General features: G+C 44.2%; 1 protein-coding gene across 2 annotated transcripts in view; it reads right to left on the minus strand.

The window, feature by feature from the left end:
* The window catches only part of LOC117893157 (ecdysone-induced protein 75B, isoforms C/D), a 99,433-nt gene extending 84,715 nt beyond the window's left edge, over positions 1-14,718 (minus strand). The window contains exons 1-2 of one of the 2 annotated variants that reach the window (XM_034799619.1): positions 14,610-14,718; positions 12,313-14,480 (exon numbers count right to left, since the gene is read on the minus strand). In XM_034799619.1, the coding sequence (XP_034655510.1) occupies positions 12,313-13,750 (1,438 nt within the window). In that variant the 5' untranslated portion in view covers positions 13,751-14,480; positions 14,610-14,718. Of the gene's footprint in view, positions 1-12,312; positions 14,481-14,609 lie in introns of those variants that run through there. The other variant, XM_034799622.1, reaches the window with a different exon arrangement.
* Positions 14,719-18,924: the final 4,206 nt, after the last annotated feature.

Here is an 18,924-nt window from a genome sequence, read left to right on the forward strand (position 1 = left end):
TGCAGTTTGCACTATTTTTCGGGTTGGTTGCAGCAGAAACTAAAAGCTGCAGATAGAGAAAAGCTTGCAAGTAATTGCAACTATTGCAATAGTCAAAAAGCTCTGCCCAAAGGAAGCAAAGAGCAGAGAGAGTGCATTATTGGGAGAGAGAGAGGCTAGACTGAGAGCTTTTTGTGGAAGCTACAAGTTGCCGCCTACAGCGTGTGTGGCGGACGCGCAACAGATGCAACCACTGCGATGTACAGCTGTTTCAGGAGTGCAGCGGAAGGTCTTTCCTCAAGGATCCGACATTGGACTGCCCTGCCCTTGATCGGTGGTAACCTTCCCAACCAAAAGCTTTTCATCTCCAATGCGGAAGAGGAAACACATCAGGCGAAGGACGTTGCATGTCGCGTGTGTCCTTGCCTAAGGCCGAGCTTTAAGTTTAATTGCTGTGGGTGGGAAGTGCGGTGTACATACGGAACGGTAAAGGTAAACCTCAGCTTAATTGCCTCGTTAATTGACTTTGAGTGGCATTAACCAACGTCCGTTGGTAACTTACAGTTAATTGGATCTCTGACACATCTCACACAACATGTCCCTCTCCCCGACCATATAGTACATACCTGTAACGAAAGATAGAGAGAGAGAGGGAGATAGTGAGATTAATTATACTTTAAATGTGGGTCAGTTTTTTTGTGGGGGGTCTCCGATTTGTAGACATTCTGTCGTGTCTCCTTTTGGGGTTTTTGTATCTGTTTACTTTGCAGAATTTCTTGCCATTTCTTTTGCTGCCACCTCCTCCCCCGCCTTTGCTCGCTCTCTGTATCTCTTTCTCTCTCTATCTGTGTGCCTCTCCCTATCTGCTTTTGCTTGTGCCTGTGTTTTGTTATTGCGCAAAGCGCACATGCCAACGACCTTGACCATCACAATTTATTTTCATTTTACTTTTTCGCCCGCCGCTCTCTCCCTCACTCACTCTCTCCCTCTCTCTATGAAATTGTGTGTGTGTGTGTGTGTGTGTGTGTGTGAAGCAAGTGACACACATTACGTAGGTCCCCCCATTTAGTCGCTTATACAAGACCTCGGGCAAGGTTAGCCTCTCTCCCTAGCCCTCTCTCCTCCCTGCCTAGTTCTACTTTTATTATTATATTTTGTATTCTTTCCGTGTGTTTGTATCTGTATCTGTGCGGCATATTTTAAATGCGGTTTCCATACTACAAAGTACTCGTTTAATAATTGCTTTAAGGGCGCCCGCAAATGGCAAAATATTTGTAGATTATTGTTAAAAGATTATTATTTATATATTTTAAATGCAAATAAATATTATCAATCAATCAATTTCCAAGGATTTCATCCAATAGATGCTCAAAAAAGCTGTGGCTCAAAATTCGGGCAATATTTTTGATTTGCATTCAAATTTTTAACTACAAATTCCCGAGTGAATTCGTTGAATGCAATTTCAATAATTCTGTTTCGATTTGTATTCGCATTCGGGCAGCGCACCTGTACACAGTTGGGAGCTTCCGCAAAGCCTTTCGTCTCTCTTCCGCTCACATGAGATCTACCGAGCCCCCAAGGTTCCTTTATAAACGTAATGCGGAAACTGTGCAACCGATATATCGGGGGAATTCATTCAATTTGCCTCTCCACACACTCGGGCATACAAATATATATTTTCAATGTCGCCGAAAAGAAGAGCCAGACGGAAATCTATAAATGAATATATGGGAGGTAATATATGGAGACTATTCGTATGGTGGGTGAGGTCAATATGGCACTACGTCAAAGCGGAATTGATGGTTGGTTGATTGAGAGAGGGGGAACAGTAACGGGGTGGCAACTCTGGCAGCACAGTGGGCAAAGTGCCAGGGAACAAAATTTACTCAAGGCACGGAAGTGAGCCAAGGCTTTGGCAAAGAGCAAACGAAAAATAGCTAACAAACAGATCCCTATTTGGACTAACATCTCTAGCTGTAAAAAGTTTATAAAGTTCTGCCATGGGAGAACAGTACTCTTTGGGTCTTCTCCCTCGATCGTATCTCTGTAGCCCCATCAGCAGGCATCTCTCTGAACAAATGAAAGTGAAAGAGATGAATGTCAAAGGGCATAGAGAAACAATGAAAGTGAAAATTGGGTTACTTGGGCGCCCACCAAAATAAAAAGAAAACCGCAGACTAAAGATACGAGAATAGAACCCAGAAGAGGAGGCCAGGAAGAGCTTAGGAGAGAGTGAGAGAGAGATGGAACTGAAAAATCAATGTTGATTACAGCCAGTGTTGGTAATTGAAGCATAAATGGCAATTATAAGTTGACATTGACTCTTTCTTATCTCACACAAAACACACACACACAGGAACAGGAGAGTGGCTCGTCTGCGTGTCTGTCCTTATCCTTGGCCTTGTGCGTGCCATTATACAATCCCCGGCACACGCGCCCCAAACACAGCCTGACTGCTGCATGGTGTTCTTGTTGTTGCAACTGTCAACGCATGCACATTTCATTGCCATCTTGCAGTCCACACAATCCACACAACACCCACAGCCCACAGCATAACCCTGACCATGAACAAGAACTTGTCAATTTCTGCAGCAGCAACAGCAGCAGAAGGGGAGCCAGAAGACCCAGCACAGCAGCCAGCCAACCAGAGAGAGAGGGAGAGACATGTGTAAATACGTGAAGAAGGACAGAGAGAGAGGGAGAAAGTAAGCTGTAAGTGAAGGAGCAGGCAATGTAATTTGATTTTACTCAGTAATGCTGATGGGCTGAAGGGTATCTAGGGTGCAATCCCTCCAGAACTGATCAGAATAAATTTATTTCCATCTCGTATCTGTTTGAATCTTCAATCAATGAATAGTATTGATTGGAATATAATTCCCAAGTAGAAACCCGATTAGAGGGTATCAAACAGTCAGAGCTTAAGCTTTATTTTCTTTTCTATCGCTTTTTCTGCCTCCTATTTCACCCTCATTCGTTATCAGCGACCTTGAAAGAAAGTTTATGGAGGCAACAACAAAATTTTCCTTGTCTGCCAAGTTCCCTTCATAATGAAGAAATTGCACAAACATTTTGATAAACTATAGATCACATCGATAATGATTTAAGTATCCAAGCGAACCCTTCAACAACCAACAATTAAGTGGCATTAATGGAAAGTGATTGGATGTTTGTTGGGTAAGAAAAGGGGAGCCTTTACTATGGGAAATAATTGGCAAATTGAGTGAATATGATAACTGATGGGTAAACACATGGCCATGCGCCAATTTCAAATGAATTTTGGGTAAACAAGCTCAAGGGAGCATCTTTGAGCCCTTTATAGCCACTCTAAAATTAAAAACTTGAGCAGAACGCAGCCAGATATCCACACTGACTAATGGAATGCGGTCTTGGATAAATAAACCATGGAACCAATAATTACACTAGGATTATATGTATGAAATCAATACACAGTAATTACATCTGATAAACAACTTGGCAGGAAATCCAAGTGGAACTCCAATCCACAATCAAAGATCGGGTTCCCATTTCATACAAATAATACAAATGATATGCGTGCTGTCCCCCAGCTGTGGGTCAATGACATGAATGTGTCCCGCGGGCAGCTTTACCAACGATCCGATGTTGTTTATAAGAAATTCGTATGAAACTTTTGCCTGACACACTAACCCATATAGAGTGGGACACACAGGGGTAGGGGGAGGGCAGGTTAGGCGTCAGTGAAACTATTTTACACTTGAATATTTATGAGAAATGTCAAGTGCTTTGGCCCTGACCTGACCTCCGATATGCAAGCCACCAAGACCCCAAAGCCAAACCCTTGTCCTAACCGAACCAAAATGAACTCAACCCAGCCCAATGCCCACACAAGCATCGAGTATAGCTCTACAAAGTAGAAAACCATCAAAAATGTTTGCCCCACTATTACCTATTGGGGGGTTAAAGTAGTTTTTAGCCAGCCACCCTCTGCCTCCATTCTCCTGCTCCCTCATGCTCTGGTTCGGTATCGTGGAAGAAATTTTCATTGCCAGCCAGCGCACATTCACGTTCAATGTCAGGTTCATGCGCGTCGAGTCGCCTTCAAATGCAAGGCAAAGGTTATGCAGCTGCAACAGCAACAGCAGCAGCTACTGTATGAAGGGGGGGACATTAGGGAGCTCCATGATGGCCAATGGGTGGTGGCAGGCGCCGCCGTACCGTTCAACTGTTGTAAGGTCACTGTCAAGTGGCAATGGCATGCCGAAGGGCGCTGCAGCGGCATTGAGGGGGTGAGGCGTGTGCGGACTGTTTTTGGAATTCGTTTGGGTTAACAAGGTCCTGTTTGCCCTGTCCTGTCCGGATGACACTCATGAGTATGTGCGCGCTCTCTCTCTGGGGGTAATCGATTGTGGGCAGAAGTTGAGGGTTACAGGCAAATATCTGGAGAGTACTGAATATTTTCTGACTAAGTAACCAAATAAGTTCGTTAGTTTCAGGAGGGGGCCTTCGGCAAGTTATTCATCATTCCGCTTCCGATAGCGCTCCCGATCCGATAAGATCCCAACCCCAAAAGGGAAAAGAACAACAGGAACAATCGTGTTATTGACCTAAGTCAAGGGCACTGCACTTGAGGCCCAGGCACAGGCCCAGGCCCATCATTCCATTGGTGGCCAGAGCGGAGTCGAGCCGAGGGCCCATGCCATGCCATGCAGATGGGGAGTGGAGTACAGCCGCGCGAGTTCGCGTTCGCATTCGCATTCGCATCGGGAGTTGGGCAGAGTTGCATGGGTGGCGGGTTTGCTCAGTGGTGGGAAGAAGGGGTACCGGGGTAGGCCAGAATCTGTCGACGTTTCTGGGCGCGCACGAAAAGGCAGATCACACAAAAGGCGCAATCGAAAAAGGTATAAATAGCGCCCCCCCATGTCCGAAGCGTGACGCCGTCGCATTCTCTCTTCCTCTGCTTCTGCGCTTCCACCCACCTTCGCTCTCCCGCCCGCCCCGTTCCCTTTGCTGATATTGTATTTTTAAATTGTTGTTGCTGCTCATGTCGTTGACAATATCAAGGTCTCGGTCTTGGGACGCTGCTGCTGCTCTCTTCCCATCTTCTTCTCCTTCTCCTCCTTGTTGGCGGCGCTCGCTCTCTGCGATGCGATCCACAAGAAGCCAACGACATTTGCTTGTAGGTCAATGGCACTTGCTTGCACAGGAGACCAAGAGAGACAGAGGTAGAGAGAGAGAGGGAAACGCAACCAGTTTTGTTTTTGCTGATCCTGCTAATAACCAGACATATCCTCTCACTCACTCTCTTGGCGGCTGTTGCCCACTGCCGCTGCTTCTTTGTTCTCTCTTTCTGTCTGCCCTACATTGCAGCTCGCTCACTCTCAGAGAAGTCTGCAGCTGAGACGAGCGTTTGATTTAAGGCTGTTGCTTCTGCGCTGCTGCTGCTGCTGCTGCTGCTGCTGCTGGGAATTCTCCTTGTTCTTGTTCTTCCCCTCCTTGAGTTGGATTTTTTCGCACTGTTTCGTTTCTTCGTCTACTCTTTGAACTGTTCTGCATGCTGCTGATGGGTGTTGTTGTTTGCCAAAGTTCAAGGTCTTCAGATGCCTTGTTCCATCGTCGGCGTCGCTGGTTTTTTTTTTATTTTCTTACTGCTGTTGTTGTTGTTGTTTGGTGCTGGAAGCTCTTCTTCTTCTTGTCGTCTGCACAGATTTCGTTCCAATTTGTTTTTTATCCCTTTTTTGCATTCCCTTTCCCCATTGAGCCCGCCCTCCTCAGACCCTTTGTCTGCTAATGCTCTCTCGCACACTCCTTTGTCTCTTCCACTCTTCTTTCCCCCCTCTGTCCATTTGGCCCTTTCTGCCATTCTGCTTTTGTTGTTCTGCTCTGCTGGCCCGCTTAATTATTTAACTCTCGATTCGAGTTTTTATATACGAGTATTGTATGCAATTCTTCTACTCCTCCCCTCCTCGCTGTCTGCGTTCACTCTCCCTGTGCCCACTCTTTTTCTGCTTCTTCTTTATTCCGCCACTTTTGATTTTCTTTCTTTAGTCATTTTGCATTTTGTTCACTTTTGTGGTGCATTTAAATCAGGGCTCGGCACCTATACAATTAACGAGCCGTTTTTGCGTTTGTGTGTGAAGACGCACGCAAAACGGAACATTGGTATTTGTAATACGCTTGTACGTGAGGGCAGCGCAGCCGCTTATTCATGGGAAGGGCCGTGCCGAGCCCTGATTTAAATTGACTTTGAGCCTCTTTTCCCGCTTATTCAATGTAATTAAGACGTTTCCGGTTCATGACCTAAATGTGCAATTTAGGGCAACTCCAGGGACAGCAGGGAAGCGGATCGGCGGACCGCCGGAAAGGGTGCCATATAGGATTGGTGTTGATATACAATTTGCATAAACTGAAAAGAACACTGAGGATGTCGAGTCATTGGGGGTGTCTGTCCTGGTTATGACTCAAAAAGGGAACCAAAACGGCACTCAAATTGCACAAGTTCATGCAACTTTGTGGAGAGTTATCCATTCATAGCGTGGTCTTTTGTAATATTGATAATCGAGAACTTAATAAATTCTCATAAATTATACCCCAAAACTACACAAAAAACCACGCCTAACTGCAGCAGTTTCTGCATTTCTAAAACGACCTTCAATGTTGTATGTTTGTAACCTAAAGAAGCCCTTGACAATAAGCTCCGATTTACATAGATCTGAGAAGTCTGCGTGACAATTCAGGCTTTCCGGATCGGAACAATCACTCATCTAATCCAGAACAGAGATGAGTCAGTGAGATGCCAGCCATAGGAAATCCGAAGCTATTAACCACAACTGACTCAACTTAACCGATGCTCGACCTTCCCGGGCAGCACTGCGCGTGTCAATGTACAAATAACTGAGGGCAGAGAGGGAGAGAGAGACGGATAGTTAAACTTCAAGTGCAGGGCCAGATATCTGTAATCTATATCTGTAATTGCCGTTATTCGAATCATAATCATGAAAATGTGGGGGGCGGCCTAGAGGGTTTTGAATTACAGCTGGGCCGAGGCTCGCCTCGGAACTGAGGTCTAGTCCGACCAGGGTCCGTCCGTCCCCGTTGTTCGACCTTCGGTAATTGAGAGCTTTTGGAAAATATGGGCGATCCGATTCTAACGGTTGGCGAGGGCAATGCGTACGCTCGCTGCTACCGGCGACTCAAGTACGTCACACTCATTGTCGAAACCCTAACCCCAGGCCCCCCGCCACACCTTGCCGCTCATCATCGTCATGTAACTGTAATCAAATTCGCTTTTTGCTAATTGTTTTCGTTCTCTCGCCTGCCTCAGCCACTCCCGCTCACGCGGCTGTCATTCAGGAAGTGTTCTAGATTTACGTTACGCCTGCACTTGCCGCTAACGCTGCCTCTCCGTCTATCTCACTCACTCGCTCACACAAAGCTACAACTACAACTGTAAGTGCTGTTCTCGTTTTCAGTGTGTCACATTTTGTGTGTTTTCTCGCATTGCCTTTTATTGTGTGTGTTTGCTATTGCTATTGCTATTTCTCTTCCGCTTCTAATGCCAGAGACTCGGGAATGACCTTGCGCTTGGTTTCTGTTGTTGCTTGTTGTGTTTTTCGCTTCAGGCGGTATGCGTAGTTGTTGATACCCTTTCCAGAGAGACAGAGAAGTGTCGATGATACTCGTACAATTGGTAAGCAATAGCTTACGGCCACAAATAGCTAAACTATATGAATAGATACTTCGTAAATTTTTAGATCCACAAATCTGGAAGTGTACTTGGCCTTCGGTGGTTTTGATGGGGCGGTGCTCGTTTCATTTTTATTTTCTATCATTTTGATTGCTGTGTTCGCGCTCTGTCTCTCCCACTTGCAGTTCGCATTTTTATACAATTTGTACATTGTATAATGTATTTTTTCTTTATTTTATTTGCACTTTGTTTTGGTTTTGCTATTCTTTTCATTTCATTTCGTTTTGGCTTTTGCACTCAAACAGGTTCTGTGGCTATGGCTATGTGCCTCGTCTGGCATTTTATCCGCTAGATACATTTGTTAACTGTTTTTTTGTTCGCCTTGTCTGCGCCCGGAACGAGTTGAGTAACTGCAATAAACGGCTATAACTCGGAATTGGCGTGACTTTGTGTCAATGTTTAACAGATTTCGAATTAGATTTCGATTGAAATAGCTTTGGGTTGCGGGCGATCGGATCGAGGGAGGAGGGGAACTACTAAGCATAACTAGGTTTAGTACGGCGGTTATAAATCAATCAAGTGTTGGGTAATTACATTAAACATCATTTGGTATAGTTTCAGGGCCATCTAGTTGGTTGGAATTTCATTTGCCAGAGGGGAAAGGGCGAGATATTATCTATTGCAAATAATTTATCCGATATGTGAAAGTGAGAGTTTTTTTTCAGATAAATAGATAATATAATAGCTCGATTTTCGACCTAACAAATATTTAAAAAGAACCATTAAATGTATAAAAATAGGTATATGACCAGTATCCATCTTGCAAACAATTTGTGTAAATTTCTGTATGTAATGACATTTCAATTCGTATTCCCATTACATTGTAAACCTTTTTATTGATACGTACCCTCTACTTAGTAGAACTATGTACATTTGTGACATAATAACCTGATACAATACCCCTGCTCCAGCTCGGATATAGTACATTATAATTCCTAATCAATATACAATTCGATTATAAAACCTTTGCACACCGCGATTGCGATTGAGGGTAAATGAGCAACAAATATGTACGTGTATTAATTGTTAGTTTTGCATAAGCACAAGGGCGAAGCACCAGCCCACCGAGCACCCAGTAGAATCCCCAATAATCCTCCATCCGTACATACCGAAATAATGTAATGCATGCAACAGCAATCGCTGATCGGTGTTTATGGGCCACAATCAATTTTGCGGCAAATTGTTCAAATACAAGCCCTAACAAATTACGCCTTTGCTTTGCTTTTAATTCTAATAAATAATGTAAGTACGCTCCGGTATAGCAGTAGGAACAACAGCAATAGCCTTAGCCTTAGCCTCTTTATGGATGTTATGCAAGAGATTTCACTGGCAAGGTCGTCAGCTGGAAAGCCGCAAAAATCGAGTCGCAAACACTGCCACCTGCCAATGGATTCTACTGAAAGTTGGCCAGAACGCAATAAGCCAGATGCAGATGCATTGCCCCACATCGGCCTATAGGTCACTCGACCGGTCGACCGATTGCATCCACTCTGTTCCGCTTCACTCCGTTTCATTCTATGGAACATTTGCCAATCAATTTCGTTTGGCTAATCGCATTATGGTGATGGATTGAGGGGGCTCCAGAGTTAAGGATGGATTTTTCAATGGAATTTTGAAATTAGGTGGAAAAGATTGGGGATGGCTTTCACTTTTCAGGTACTGACAGACTGATGATTCAAAAACTTACTATAAAGCAGAGATTCCAGCAATTCCTCAACACTAAAGTGAGTGCCCAATCGCAAGCTCAGCCAATGCTCAGGATTTCCTCGATCTTAAGTACAAAATTCAATCGTTTTCTAAGCGTATGTTTTTCTGTAGCTAAAAATAGATGACCCGCAAACAAGAGGAGACTTCCCTCCCATTTGCCAATGGTAGAGCAAACTGCGTTGCTTCTTCCTTGATTGACACCAAGTTCCAATTTCAATAGATGTCTGTTGGTATCCGCGTGTTGAGCTCCCTCTCTGTCTGTCTTCACTGTGTGTGTCACTCGCTCAAAATGATAACAGAGAAAAAAAAATACTTTTCATTCGGGGAATACATACACGAACGCGAATACGTGTGACATCCATACGCTGACATGATTATGCATGTATGTGTGAGATGCGTGAGATTATTAAGGTCTCCTCATCATTGTGCCACAGCCCCAATTTGGGTTCTGGCATTGACATTGAAAACGTTTGGGACCCGAAAAAAAACAACAACAACAGAAAACAGGTAGCTGATTGGGAATCTTTCTTTGCCCCTCGACGACCCTCCTCCACTTTCACAGTGGCTGCTGATTGGGTGGGGGGAATAAGGAAAATAAATCTACGAGTACGAGTATCTATCAGGGCGGCCTGGATGGCTGGGGATGGCCTTGACTTTTATTTGCTTGACTACTCGCAGACTCGTTTATTTATTGGCCAAGCAACAGCAACAAAAGGAGGACAGAACGAGCATTCGCTCCATACATAAAATATATGTATCCGTGATTTATATATGTATGTATGTATATTTTATAACTGAGCAAATCTTGAGACGCAGGCAGAACAAAACAAAACAGACAACAAATAAAATGAAATAAACCCCCGAAAATGAAATCATTCGAAGTTCTCCAAAAACCAAAAATCATCGTCAACTGTCACTTTCAACAGCAGATTGGGGGGATTCGTGGAACAGGTTCCCTCTTCATGCTTTAGCTGGAAACATATGATTTAATCCAAAACTAAAATGCTAGCCACTAAAACCAACAAAAGTTTGATTAATTAAGGCTTTGGGAGGAGGTTGGCAAAACAAAATTGAAAGTGGAATAAATTATGTAAATTATCAGAACAGAAAAAGAATAGAACTTTAAAAATAGCCTAAAACGCAGAAAAGGTTTCTCCAAAGAATCTCCAACAAAATTGAGGAAGTGGAAATACGCACACAAAATATTTTTAAATGTGTATAATTTATATTAGAATGATTGGGGTGGATAAATATAAATTAATTGCACATAAAATATTTATTTTCGTCTTAATAATCTCATAAAGTATACATTTCTTTAATTGAATAAACAATTAAGAAATTTGGAACGCACAGACGATCCTCTATTCCCATGAACTCCAAATAAAATGTGTAAAACGTTCAAAAAGTGATTTGCGATCAATTTCTAAATTTAAATAAATAACACCCCGGCAGGGTGTGAACATTCCCCATAACTTGTGTGGCAGACAAAACGGAAGCTCTCCCCAAAAACAAAAACCAAATCACCAATGCAAATGTGCATCTGAGAATCTGAGAAAGTTGTTCAACAAAAAATCAAAAAAATAAACAATGATTTGTTGGGACAAACAATATACGAGTATCGTATATATTTAATTTATGCGCCATTTCTTTATTCCATATATAGCCTATAGAAGTAGTAGTTCCAATTTGGATACAATAACAACCGACTTTCGGGTGGCATCACGTCACAGAGAGAGGGGGAGAGAGAGAGAGAGACAGCACCAGACAGAGCAGACAGAGCGGCAAAGTTTATTCCAGTTGAAGTTCAAGGTGAGAGAGGAGGAATTATCGTATACAGAAATTAACACAAACATATACGAAATCTTTGGGGAGGTATACAAAAATACAGACACATATGTACGTAGGTCTGTTTTTATAACATCATTGCAACCTTGACAAAGCCAAAAAAGTGTGCCGCGTGGATTGTGGAGTGAGGGAGATAATTAAATTTAAATACAAATAATTCGGCTTTTTAGGTGCAGCAGTAGCTGATGCCAGCTGGAAACACGAGTACTACAAATATAGTATAATAAATACCATATAAAAAACTCCCAAAAAGCTAAAGCAAATTATGAGGTAATTCAATGAGGAATTGAAACCATTTCGAATGTCTTACGTGAACGACTTTCATATCCGTTTAAACTTTAAACAGATACGATACATTCTTATAGAATGCACACAACATATCTGCAAGCGTAGACCCATTGACCCAATCCGTAATTGCACTTCGCATGCTGAAACGTGCTTGAAAAGTATTCTAGTTTCTTTTATTGCTCCGATGTTATAGAATAGAAAGTAAAGTACAAAAATTACTCATATTTTAGATGCGACCTTTCGGTGTAGAGCGAACCGTTATGCATCCCCCCACTCACTCATAGACACATTAAATGTCTAACTGTATAAACAGCTCTATAAAGAAATGACTCACCCATATATCACCGCGAATGCATTTCGATTTCCTACATGCCACACCGAGTGTCTGGCCCACAAATGGCTAAACAATACACCACAGGTTCCATACACTGTGCAACACGATAGCGAATATTCTACATTATCAATTTGCAATCAATTCTGACTACAGATGGATATAGATTTTGCACTTAAAAGCGCATTGCTCCAGCCTAGATTTATGGAAGATTTAGGGGATTCTTCTACCAAAGATTGCCTACCAAAATATCCCAATTTTGAAATAAAATCCCGAGATTGGTTGGCTAGTGTTTTGCCTTCATTGTAGAACCTGTCAACCGACTTGGACAACGTATGTGCATATGGCACGATCGACAAGTGCCTTCAGGGTTAACAGGTTGCCTGAGCAACAGTTTGTGGGGGGCTGAAGGGGAGGTATTGGGTAGGGAAAGACTTACCTAGATCAGGAATCGAGCTAGACGGCTCCTCGCCATTGCTGTTGTTGCAATTGCTGCTGCTGCTGCTGCTGGTAGAGCCGGGGGCATGCTTGACCTTCGGCGGTGGCGGAGGCGGTGGTGGACGCATGGCAGAGTTTCCCATATTCGATTGTTGCTGATGTTGTTGGTGGTGTTGCTGCTGCTGTTGCTGCTGCTGTTGGTGGTGATGCTGCTGTTGTTGGTGGTGCTGCTGATTGATACTGCTGCTGCTGCTGGAGACGACGGGCGTACGAAATATGTGCGAAGTGGCGGAAGAAGAGCTGGCTGCCGCCGAGGAGGAGATGGCCGAGGAGCTGCTGCTGCTGCTGGAACTAACGCTTGCCACCACATGTTGCTGCTGCTGCTGTTGCTGGAAGTGATTCGAGGCAATCACGTTCACGTGTCGCGTGCTGGTGCTGACCAAGAATTTGCGTGCAGCCGCTGTGGGTGTGGGTGATGCCCCACTGGAGATGTACTGCGTCTGCTGCTGCTGCTGTTGTTGCTGTTGGGGAGGTGGAGGCGGAGGGGGTGGCGGTGGAGGCGGTGGTGGCGGCGCCAACGGTGGCGTCTGTCGCTGCTGATATTGCTGCTGCTGATCCATGTAGCCACCCGAGGATACTACTGCCCCAGCGCGTCTGTTGATGACTGGGGAGACTGGCGCCGAGCGCGAGTGATGGTGGAGGGGCGGCGGCGAGACGGACAGACGACGTGCACCACCACCTACCACCACAGTGGTTTCATCGTACAGCCGACCATCCCGAATGACCCGCACGTGCTGCTGATTCTGTTGGTGGTGCAGCGGCGGAGGCGACTGCTGCTGCTGACGCTGCTGTTGTTGCTGTGGTTGCTGCTGCTGTTGTTGGAAGTGGTGCAGGGAGGAGGGACTGGCCGAGTGGCGACGCGACAGATGCTGACTGGGCACTGCTCGTGTGATGATGATCTGCGGTGACCCCGACAGGGCCACGGCGGTGGCCTCTGTTTGTGTCTGACGTGCGGCGCTGGCACCGCCGCTCGATGCCACCTGCTGCTGGGTGTAAATGTGCTTAAGGGCACCCACGGTGGTGCTGGTGGCTCGCTGCTGGACGTACTCCACTCGCGGCGTGAGTATCACCTTCTGTGTGCCCCCGGCCGTGGTCAGACCCGTGGGCTGACGTGGCGGCACTGTCTGCACCTGGACGTGGGTGTATCTCTGGGGCATTGTGGCAGCGTTGCTGCTGTTGTTGCTGCTGCCGCTGCTACTGCTGTTGCTGCTGCTGCTGCTCGGCTCCCGTTCGATCTCCTCCAGGTGGAGCATCTCAAAGTCGATCGGTTCGGTTTTGATCAGTTTTGGGGTGCCCGAAGTCGATCCAGAGGCGGATGCTGCAGCGGCGGCTGCTGCTGCTGCCTGTGCCGCCTCCATGCACTTGAGTTTCTTCAACATGGGGGATTATTTGTCAAAAGGAAAAGTCGCACAAAAATTTCGATATTTATATATCGTAATATATCGATTAATAAATGGCGTATATTTTATTTTGTTGTATGGAAAGTTGATTTATTTTTGTTGTGGATTTGATCCTGAATCACTTTTTGCCTCAATGATGCTCTTCGTCTCCTTCTTTGCTTGTCCCTTATCCTTATCCGTCTTCTGCTTCTTCTTTAGTTTTTAAAATCAGTCTCTTCTTCTTTACGCTTTTGTGGTTGTTGTTGTTGTATTCTGCTTATTTTTGTTGGATTATCAAAAAAGTTGTTTGTTGTTGTGTGTTGTTTTGTTTGTCAGCCTTCAAAGTTGCGAAAAAGTTGTCCCTTTTTGTTTTTGTTTTTATTTTCTGTATTCTATTGTATCCTAGATTTGTTGTCCTTAGTCCTTACGTTATCCTTAGCGTTGTCCCTTTATACCTGCCACACAGTGATCCTTACTATTTAGATATATTTCTCTCTCTAAATATATAAATAATTCTCTGTTGCTTGAGGCTTCTTCCGTTGAGGATGCGATGAGTTTTCCGACTGAGTTTGTTTATGGATGATCCTCTCGTTCTGAGAGTTTTTCTGAGGCTGATTTCCGAGTCTAAGTTCGCTTTTTCTTTTTAGATGCTAATAATACTTGATGGTTTTATACGACCACTCCACAGCAGCGTCTGAGTATGTTTTTTTGTTTTTTTTTTTCCGAATATCTAAATAAGAGAAACGATAAAATATAGAAATATTTAATTAGATCTGAAAGGAAAACTCTCAAGAAAATAATACTCTTATTCTAATGAAAGATTAAATTTCTACAAAGTATAAATTTCTATAGAACTTACTTTTATTTATAAATAGGGTTGTATTTATGTTCGCTTGATTGTTGGCTTGATTGATGGTTTGGTTGATTGAAAGTCGTTGATTATAATGTATAAGAATATATATGTATGTTTATATGTATATGTTTATTTGATGATCGCGTATCTGATGTATTGTTAAGATCTTTCGATTTGTTTTTATTGTTGTGGTTTAATGGATTATATTGGTTTTTTATCTGCTTATTATATTTATAATATTTTATACACGTTTCACAAGATTTTTTGCTGTTTCTTAAATATTGTAGTAATTTTTTCCAAAAATATATAATATAGTAGATATATTCCTTAAGATTTTGCACATGAAGCACAACGCATTGATGTTGCAGATCCCTTTTATCCCGTTTTTAACCTTTTGTTGTTGTTTTTTCTTTTTGTAAAACCTGAGCAGTAAATATTCAATTTAATTCATTTTGTTGTACGAGTATTTCTTTCAGTTTTATGTTTTAAACACCTCTAGAAAAATATATTTATTTAGTTGAGTGTTGGTTGGTTGGGGGAGCTTTGTTTTGCTTTTATTAACGGTATATTTTGTGGCTTTTAGTAGCTCAGGATTGGTAATTTTCACTTGGCTTGATTACTAGTTGATTGGATTTTTAGTGTGTATGGTTTTAAACCTTTGCTATTGGTCTCTGCTGTTGACATTTGACCTTTGTGCTGTTTGTGTGATTAAGGAATTTGTTTATCAGGAATAGCTTGTTGAAACACATTGCGACACTGGTGCAGGCAGAGGCTTGCTTGCCCCCGAGAGAGGGGGCTCTTTCACAGCTGTTTCGGGTATATGGGTACGGGTCCGGGACTCGGATTCGTTTTTTTTTCGCCTCTAAATTCCCATGTATACAGAACTATTGAACTGACCGAACGAAAGAACAAACAGCTGGGTGTGGCGGCTGTGGAGGGAGGTGTGGAGCAACAGCTGGGTGCCTGGAATTGCGACGAGTGTCCTCTGCTGGAGCCGAGCTTCAAGTTGCTGCAGCGTTGTGTGGTGTGGTTCAAGAGCAAGGCGTCGTCGGGGACATGGACAAGGACGGCCCAGCAGACGACCAGCAGGGCCAAGGCCCAGAGGCAGAGCCAAGCAGCTGTTCGGGCCAGGCTCTGACGCGCTGCACAAGGACAAGGACAAGGACACACACACGGGGGGCCACGATTCGATGCGATACGATGCGATGCGATGCGATACGAAACGATACACGGATACGGGGGCACACGGGTACACGGTCACGGCTCAATGTTAGACGACACACTATTTGCCCTTGACAATGGGCTTTTCTTTCCTTTGCTTTCCTTTGGGGCTTATATAAGGTCGCCCATATAATTATTGCACATTTCAATAAATATTCGAAAATGATTCGACACTTGCTCTCACTCTCACTTTCTCTCACTTGCTCTCACTGGGTGTGTATATCTCTGTCCCTTTCGGGTGTTTGGGGATTTGTTTGTTGGCCAATTCGTTATTTTTTTTGCGCGCGGCTGATGAAAGCCTCGCCAACCGTTGCGTTTGCCGTACTACTTTTGAATGAATCGGCAAAAGCAAAAGCTCCGAAACAGGCCAGAACCAGAAACAGTAACAGAACTCTGTGCGAAACAGAAGGCAAGTGAGAAGGAGAGAGAGAGAGAGAGTGAGTGCTGCTGTTGTTCTCCCGCGATGAGAGCAAAAGCTGCACAATGAAAGTGAAAACCGTACGAAAAGCTGAGCAGAGAGAGCGCGCAGAGAGAAAGAGAGAGAATTGCTGCAAAGGTGGATGAAAGAGAGAGAGAACATAGAGAGAGATGCCAAAGAGAGGAAGAATACAACAAGCAAAACATAAATAAACAAAAATAAATGCGAATGAAAAGCCAAAAAGACGACGCACACAAACTTTTTCCGTGGGGTTCAACAATTTGTGGACTGGGGCAGCTCTTTGAGGGGGTGGGTGAGTTGGGTATGGGCGCTCCATTGGAGGAGTTCCCTTCCACACAGGGGTTGGCTTTTCGGGGTTGCTAATATCCAATCCATTCGGAGTTTGAGTTTTTCAGCCCTCGACTTCCGTGCGTATGAGTAATGTGCGTGCGGAAGAAGGAACAATTTCCATGGGGATGGGCTGGATATTCGGTTTGGGCTGAGCTGCCACGCATTGAGGTAGGTTCGTTGCGAGCTAAGGCCCCCTCCCCGATCCTGTGTTGCTGAATGGGGGGCAGCAGTGGCAAATGAAACCAGAGCGGAAGTTACGTGTGTGTGTTGTAAAGCATTTGGAGTGGAAGTTGCTCGAGTGTTGGTTAGTAAAGGACACTTTAGCTGGGAGCTAGATCATAGGGAAATTGTATATGATGGATGAGGTTGGTGCTTCGTGGAGTTTTTTGGGATTCTGAAAAAAGGATCATTCTGATTCATTCAGTTTCACTTATTGGCCGCACCGAGGTGCATTAAATGCATCATCAGTCCTGCCGGAGTCCCATGTTTCCATGCCTCATGCGGTGGCATTGTGGGTACAAAGCTTCCGCAAACGTCAGTAGGGGAGATAGAGAGAAAGAAGGAGAGACCTCCAAAATCATAAACCGTTATTTGCGATATGCAAAATGAGCACATGAGATGACATTCAATGAGAGATTGGAAGAGTGAGTGTGCATGGCAACATATTCAATAGCGAACTAATCAACAAACAAAATGCAACCTCACCGCTGCACAAGCTGCAACCATGTGGAAATGCAAACACACACAGACAGACTCACTGGCAATGTATTGACCTTAACATTGCGAAAAAAGAACTTGAAATAGAAACAGAACGACTGGGAGGGAGAGCAGCCGCCACAAACAAAAAGAGACAGAGAGAAAGAGAGAGCCCAAGAGCAGGCAGAGCGAGAGCAAGTGGCGGCGCGTGTATTTATCAAGTTCACCAATACCAAGGCAAGGCCTAGCTGTAGCGAGCGCTCGCCATAACAGAGCGTCTACAGTGCTGCCCAACAGAACGTCTACAGTGTGTGCTGGCCCAACAGTGCACTGTTAAAGCGCTGTTGGAACTGTATGTGGGATAGGTGAAGTTGCTCTGCCCACAACGGACGGGACGAATCCGTGGAGTTGCAGCAACGCAGACAGGCGGATTCTAATGAGGGTTGCAACTCCAGACGGAGTTTTTAAACTGGAATGAGTCAGACAGTTGGGGTATGGGACGGACGCCAATGAGGGCTTAATGAGCCGAAAATCTGAGTGTGTGTGTGTCCTTCCGTTGGCGGATCGAACGGATTATTCTAGTGCTTCATGGTGGTCTGGGGTGGTTCCACTTCCCACCCACTAATTGAGGCTTTGGCTGGCGATGCGATTCCGAGAGTGAAAGGTCAGGTGGTGGTCAGGTCAGTGGACAGCATCCTAATGAGAGCTGCCTAGGACTGTTATAGTTGGAGTTATTCAGAAAAGATTACTTTTAACTCTTCGGCCTCATTTGATTATTTTTCAACGTTTTTTTCTTAATTTTCCCAGAATATTTATTTTTGAATTTTTCTGTTTTAAATTCTTCACTTTTCACTTTTAATTCAACATTAAAACGATTTTGTTGTAATTTTTGTTCAAAGCATTGACCAACACACAATTTCAGGTTCTCTTAGTTTTATTTTTGAGCAAATTAATAAATTTGCAACAATTGTTGTTCTTAGGTTTTCACATTTTTCCACATAATAATTGGATTTATGCATTTTATTCTCAATACTTCAATCACTTTCTCATCGATTAATTCATATTTCTCATGAATTAATTGGAATCTGATTAGAATTTAAACTTTAATTCGAATTTCTTTACAATTTGTACACTAAGCTCCCACAAGCAAACACTTGCAGCACACATACAAAGGGCAAGGCTCCACTTGATCGCGTTACGCATCCGTCGGATACTGCCACAGATAGGTGGTGTTGCTGCTACTGGGAGCAGAAAATCGGAGCGAATGCTTGGGGCATGCCTGGCACCGACCGATATGCAATTGAAATGGCTGCAACAAATGAAAGTTGGTTGCTGGCTGGGCAAGAACAAAACACGTTGCTTGGTAAGACGAGTGCGCAGCCGAGTAGTCGGAAAGCGAGAGGAGGCCGGGGTAGAGCCGGGAGCGACCGAGCACTGTTAACCGTACGAGAGAGAGAATACAGCGTACGACATGACGGACGCCGTTAACGAGACTGTGGCCGAAGCCCGGCAGAAATTTTGCAAAAGTGAAAAATTCTACTTTCAATATGAAAACGAACAGCGACGCAACGCAACGCAAAGCCAACTGAGACTGCGACTGCGGCTGCGACTGCAGCGGCGGGAGTTGTGCATGGA

The sequence above is a fragment of the Drosophila subobscura genome, chromosome J (genome assembly GCF_008121235.1).
Source record: "Drosophila subobscura isolate 14011-0131.10 chromosome J, UCBerk_Dsub_1.0, whole genome shotgun sequence".
NCBI classification, from domain to species: Eukaryota; Metazoa; Arthropoda; class Insecta; order Diptera; family Drosophilidae; genus Drosophila; species Drosophila subobscura.